Genomic DNA, 6,777 nt, shown 5'->3' on the forward strand with positions numbered 1-6,777 from the left:
TAGGACTGTGACAGATCTGATGTTTCTCAAATCCACTTTCTCGCATTTTCTCCATAACTTGATATCACAATTGAACAAGAATCTACCTCTCATCTTTAAATATAAACATGGACTCTGCCTCCATAGCACAGTGGCAAGGAGTTGCAAAGACTCTTAACCCTCAGAAGAAATTCCTCCTCATCCCCGTATTAAACTGATGGCCCCCTGTTAATTCTGAGACTGTCCTTTGGTCGTAGATTCTCCCATGAAACATCGTCTCAGAATTTACCCTGTCAAATCTCTTAAAAACTGCACGTGTTTCAATGAGATCACCTCTCATTCTTCCAAATTCCAGTGAATGGAGTTCCAACCTGGTTAGCCTTTGCTTATAAGACAATTCCTTCATACCAGGGATTATCCTTGTAAACCTTCTGTCAGCTGCCTCCAATGTTATCTTTCTATCTAAGCAAAGTAACTGAAGGGCTACACAAAGAGCAAGAACAAAAAAAAGGGTAAAATCTTGCTTGCATTACTAAGATCTTAACTGCATTTGGAATATGTTACATATTCTAAAGACACTAATTCATTCATCTTACCTTGTGCCCATCTTGGGTATCATCAGTGAGTTCACAAACAATGAACAGAGAAACGATGTATTTGGCAGAACATGAGCTGGCGTATGAAGCATCTAGAAAAAAATAAAAAATGCTTTTCAGCAAGTCAAAGTGGTCTAGACTGCATTTTCTCAACTGCTCATCATGCAGGTACTCACTTCATCAATTGTTGCCGATCCTTCAGGCAATGCTGTTTGCTTTGCTTCTGAAACAAAATTGGTTTGTTGCTCCCTATGCTTTCCCAGCAACACATAGAAAGGAGTCATGGGAATGTTTTCTTCTATGACCAGCTGGAAGAAAATTGAATGTTATAAACTTGCAGAATTTGAACAAAAATTCCCAGAAACCACTCTTCGTAGAAACAAAGAGAACTTTATCAAAGCATAAAGCACGTAGAAGAATAACAAAACAGAACTTAGTAAAGGTCATTTATTAAAGCTTCTTAACTTTCAATGTTGGCAAAATTAAGACGACGACATGCGGGAATGAAATAAGCTGACCTGCTCTCACAAAATGCCGGCACAGACACAATAGGTAAAAATGACCTCTTGTGTTGTAACAATTATATGATTCTGAGCTACACAATTTAGAGTTATTGCACCTCCTCCGCAATAACACTCAACACTGGAACCCCTAAGGGTGTGCCTTCAGCCCCCTTCTGTACTCCCGGTCACATTCACGACTGTGTTGCCAAATTCTGAATGAAGGCCATCTAGAAGTTGCTCACAACACCATCACTGTGGGACAGATATCTAACAACGTCAAAATACAGAAGGGAGATACAGGGCTTGGTGACGTGGTGCAACGTCAGCAAAACTAAAGAACTGAGCATTGACTTCTGAAAGAAAGGAGGACAACATGCCGCCATCTACACCAAATGGAACAGAGCGTCAAGTTCCTCGGAGTGATGATAACCGACAACCTGCCCTGGACATCCCACGCAGATGCGACAGTCAAGAAGGCACAACAACACCTCTTTTTCCTCGGCGGCTCAAGAAATTTGGCATGACCATAGGGACCCTCACCAATGTTTACAGATACACCACTGAAAGCATACTGTGTGGGTGCATAGTGGCCTGGTACGGCCACTGCTTGGTCCAAGACTGTCAGAAATTACAGAAGGTGGTGAGCACAGCCCAGACCATCACGGAAGCCAACCTTCCACCCATGGACTCCATTTACATGGCTCACTGCCGCAGAAAGGCGGCCATCAAAGAATCCTCCAACACTGGTAATGATCTCCTACAACCTCTTCTGCCAGGCAGAAGATATAGAAGCCTGAACTCCAGCATGAGCAGATTCAGGAACAGCTTCTTCACGACCATTATTAGACTGATGAATGGACTTTCTAGCTTCAAATGACGCTGATCTTGCTAACGTTGATCTTGCCAATGTTGATCTTGCCTAGTGCACACCCTGTGCAATGTAACCTGTACGCCTCTAAGTTTTTTTGATCTGTACATCCTTGCTTACTATGATCTGCCTGTATTGCTTGTAAACAAAGCCTTTCACTGAACTTCGGTACACGTTGACAATAAAATCAATCATTAATGTAATATTATCAATAGTACAAATTAACAAACTACAAATAAGAAGGGTAAAGGTGCCGAACCCCTTGTCACAAGATGTTGCTACCTTGCGAGACAACACCAGCCAACATTATCCAAAATCTTTATATCACCAGAAAAAATTAAAAGTTGCATCAGAATTTCACAATTCAGATAACATTTTGAAAGACAAAGTTCAAGAAGTTTCAAGTATTGGACACAAAAACCTTGGTTTTTTGAATATTGCTTTCCACTTGCAATAAGCAAATTTCTTCATAAGATATAGTGTATGACTTATAGAAAGCAAAACATTTTGTTCCCCGGCCACATTATTATTGTACTGGTTACATACATGCTTGCTGGATGATGTCAATCTTTTTTCTACTGATTCTGTATCGAATGTCATCAAGTTCTGTAAGGGAAAAATGTTCATCAACTTATTAAATAGTAAATAAGCAGTAAAGATCTAATCTCTTCACTAGTTTGCAAATTCACCATATAAATTTGCTTTACCTGTGAAGCAGAGAGGAAGTAGAGCTGGGACTTAGCTAGCCATTGCTTATTATCAGAATTGTAGTCCTCAGGAAGTTCTCTGGGGACAAAGAGCGCCCACTGAACTAGACCAGAACATACATTTGCCTGCATATACAAGGGCCGTGGCTCATTAGGCTTAAAAACAAACACTAGGAGAAAGAAAGAACATTAATAAAAAATACTTAAGATACTTGGATTCTAAAAAGCCAAAGAAAATATAAAGTTGACAACTGCTGAAAAGTAATATATTCCACTTTTGTGCTCATGTCCTTCCAATACATTTTAAAGTTAATTTTGTCAACTGCCAATGACTCCTGGACCATATCACAAAATTCTGTGTTGAGGTCATAGGAGAGCAAAAGCAATACACAGGAAAATAAACAGTGGAAATGTTGAACTTCTCCGCTGCATAAGGCTTAAAACTTCAAGCAAACCCAACAGCTAATGTTCTTACAGATAAGACAGTTTCATATTATCACTTTTAAAGACAGATGTAATGAATAATTGCAATTTTACAGCAAAGTAAATTTAAGATTTAAATGTGATCCCCTTTGAATCAATCCAAGGTCATTTTTTAATATCTTAGACTATGAGACACAAAACATTACATAAAGTAACTGCCATGAGAACTTGGAAAACACTATTCTAAGCTGTACCTGTTAATTCTAGTGTTATATAATATTTAAGAGTACAACAGATAGGCATTCCAGCTGTTAATACGGCAGAATAAATTAGGTGAGATCGTAAACTTGATTTTTATGACACAAATGTTCCTCCACAAAAATTGATGAAAATGCATCATGTGCACAGCAGAACAGCAAATACGGTGAAAAACAAGTTTTGTATTTTTTGTTGTAGAAATCTAAAAGAATTTTCAAATTCAGAGGTTATTGTAATGCAACAAAACGTCAATGGAAGAACTGCAGAGTCAGAAACTGGTAGACTAATACAGCCTGCTTTTGCTCTCCTATGACCTCAACACAGAATTTTGAGATATGGTCCAGGAATCATTAGCAGTGGACAAAATCAACTTTAAAACAGCGAGTTTCCCGATTTCTGCCAAGTTGAATGGCTGTGACGTAGCAAGGAAAACAAAAGCCATCTTCTGGGCCACGTGTCTGGTCTCTTGTCTCTGTCTGCAGCCTGACTGCCCAAAGCAGCATGCTGTAACTTTTTAATCTGATTGTTTATGAAGAAAGACAAATAATTAATCACAAATTAAGTGTCAAATAAAAAATTCAAGTGAAATATTATTATACCAGGAATTTATTTCATAAAGTTTGCAAAATCAGTCACTTTTATTTAAAAAGCTTGCATTTAAAATTAGATATTAGCTGCAAATGAATATAATTTCTGGAATACATTTTTTGTGATAAGTAATCAGCTGAAAACAGTAATCAGAATAAATCTTAAAATTACAATGACTGCACTATAGAAAATAAAGTAGTTGCTTAATTTACTTATATGAAAAATTCAGCATATATTGCAGTTAAATACAACTATTATACTTACAGTCTGTAATCTGAGAAAATTCAGTAAAAGCAGCAACATTTTCGGAAAGAGGGTCGACTTGCAAGACCGTAACATTCAACCGTGTGCTCCATTCCACTGCAGAACAAAAACTAAAGACTCAACAGCGGTTTAATGATTATAAATGGTGTGGCTAAAAAAAAAAACAGTACTTTGTAAATCAGATTTACATTACCATGTTGTTAAAGGAAAAAAAAATCATACTCACAACTACAGCTTAAAAGGTTCCAACAGCACAAGAAACCATTTTCAGTTGTTCCAAGGAGGTATTTGGAACAGCTGAGTCTTCCAAAAGCAAAATCTCTGAAAGATACAAGTGAAACTTATATCAAAATAGTGTTAATTCTTGAGTAGAAATATTTGTCAAATTTCATATATTTCATATAACTATCAAACTGTTAAGGAGGACATGCAATCCTGAAATGGCTAATTTCATAACAAAATTTTGTCATTTCTTTGGTGTTTAGAAAGTACACTTTCATGGGTGAAAGATTATTAGAATAGGAGCCTTTATAACTGACTCAAACACAATATAAAATATGAACAGTCTGAATAGTCCATTTCTAAAATTGTTTAGCTGTGTCTTGATCTGAACAGTCAAAACTAATGGAGATGCAGATACTGTATATATGTGTGTGGAACACCAAAAAGATCACAACAAAACATAGATTTTTCTGATTCCCATGTGAAAGGCACACGATAGTGCTGGAGGAGGAGGTGGGAAAGTGCACTGGGTACACTTAGGGAACCTCTACAACACATTTCCACTGCTATGGAACTTCTTCCAGGGCAGCCTGGAAAACAGACGGGTCACCCACTGGAGAGAGGCTGGGAGACAATTTGCATATGAAGGCCCTAATTATGGACCATTTCATGATCTCACTGGCATTTTGTCAATGATGGAGCATCTCCGAACCATGTGCGGAGGACGTTAGCAGATGGTCTAGCCACTGAAGGCAGAGATTCCATATCACAAGAAAATGGGCTATATCGATGGAAGGCCACAATTGCTGACGGAGGTCAATCCAACAGAGTGGTATACCTCCCTGTATAGATTCTGGTTACTTGTTCATTGTTGTGCCGGAAGGTACTTCAATTAAGACAGCCTCACAGTCCCCAACCTCTCCTGGTGTGATTGCTGAGGGTTTAAAGCTGCTAGCTCTCTAGACTGGTTTGGTAGCATAAGAAGACTGCACAGCATGCTTGGAGGTAGCTAATTAGGAAGCTATGTCTAATAGCAATTAGGAAGCTATTAGGACTGCTTTTCCAGTCTTGCTATAAATGAGTGAGTATCTGGGGTCCCTATTTGGCCCTAATATCAGACAGTCAAACTTCAAAATCAAAAATCTATCCAAATTGTTTACATTCTATTGGCAATCTTAACCAAAGATTCTCTTCACTTTGTATATCAATTTAATTTCTACACCAAACTATGGCAATACTGAGATTAGCTGACGTTGACAGGAGTAAAGCAATGTTTTGCAGAGCAGCAAGCGGCTGAAAACTGGATAATTTAACATTTCAACAAGATAGAAGAAAATAACAAATTTCCAAGAGGTGAAATATTAATTGCAAAATTAGAGCCAGACGGCATATTTATATTTTACAGTACAGATAATGATGTTACCAGAAGAAACAGTGTTGCAGCAGACAACAAATAAATTCACAGAGGACATACCGTATTTTCCCAGGTGGATGGCAGAAGGTGCATTTCAAATCCCAAGTGTCTGGGTCCCATAAAGTAATGATCTGTTCAAAACTGACAGCAAGCAGGGAGCCATCTTCAGAGAAACTACAATTTGTGGCCTGAAGGTGGTGATATGTTCCCACAAAATCACAGCTCCAGCATACACACTTTCCTGGAAATGAATTACAAGATAGAAAGCACATTATATAAAGGGTTATGAGTGGGAAAACCACAGACTTTGTAACTGCTCTGATCAATCATCTGAACTTTAGGACTGGCAATTCAGTGCAAGTGTTACTTTGAGTACTTGACATCAAGGAGTTTCAAGAAACTGCACAAAACAAAAATGCAAATACAAAATATCAGTGTTCGCCTCACTTTTCAAAACGGAGGCGAGAACATGCACAGATGAGTTTTAACTTTTAAAAGTAAATCACTATCCCTACTGTGATCAGTGAACTAACGCACCAAAGTAAAAGAGTAGATAGGAGGGAAAATAATTTCTATCAGAAAATCAGGTATTAAAATAAACGACAGGACATTTTTTTTTTATTTCATATAATTTTTCAATGAGGTAATGGCAACCAGTTTGTTGGAACCAGATGACAAAATTCAATATCTCCATGTGGAAACCTATGCAACCACACCTTCTCATACAACTGAAAGTGCACCCAGAATACATTATCTAGTTGTCCTATTGTCAATGTTGTCAAGTTGGCAAAAACCTATCCAAATCTTTTTTTTTAAGCAGTTGTAATGTTGAACGGAGATAGTAGAAACTGCAGATGCTGGAGAATCTGAAATAACAAGGTGTAGAGCTGGATGAACACAGCAGGCCAAGCAGCATCAGAGGAGCAGGAAGGCTGACGTTTCGGGCCTAGACCCT

General features: G+C 38.0%; 1 protein-coding gene across 1 annotated transcript in view; it reads right to left on the reverse strand.

The window, feature by feature from the left end:
• Positions 1–39: 39 nt before the first annotated feature.
• wdr75 (WD repeat domain 75) overlaps positions 40–6,777 on the reverse strand; it is a 35,755-nt gene continuing 29,017 nt past the window's right edge. The window contains exons 14-20 of the mRNA XM_020527532.2: positions 5,883–6,063; positions 4,413–4,507; positions 4,187–4,282; positions 2,654–2,823; positions 2,493–2,552; positions 752–883; positions 40–667 (exon numbers count right to left, since the gene is read on the reverse strand). Coding sequence (XP_020383121.2) covers positions 572–667; positions 752–883; positions 2,493–2,552; positions 2,654–2,823; positions 4,187–4,282; positions 4,413–4,507; positions 5,883–6,063 — 830 coding nt within the window. The 3' untranslated portion in view covers positions 40–571. The remainder of the gene's footprint in view (positions 668–751; positions 884–2,492; positions 2,553–2,653; positions 2,824–4,186; positions 4,283–4,412; positions 4,508–5,882; positions 6,064–6,777) is intronic.

Source organism: Rhincodon typus, chromosome 7 (assembly GCF_021869965.1).
Source record: "Rhincodon typus isolate 14 chromosome 7, sRhiTyp1.1, whole genome shotgun sequence".
Taxonomy (NCBI): Eukaryota; Metazoa; Chordata; class Chondrichthyes; order Orectolobiformes; family Rhincodontidae; genus Rhincodon; species Rhincodon typus.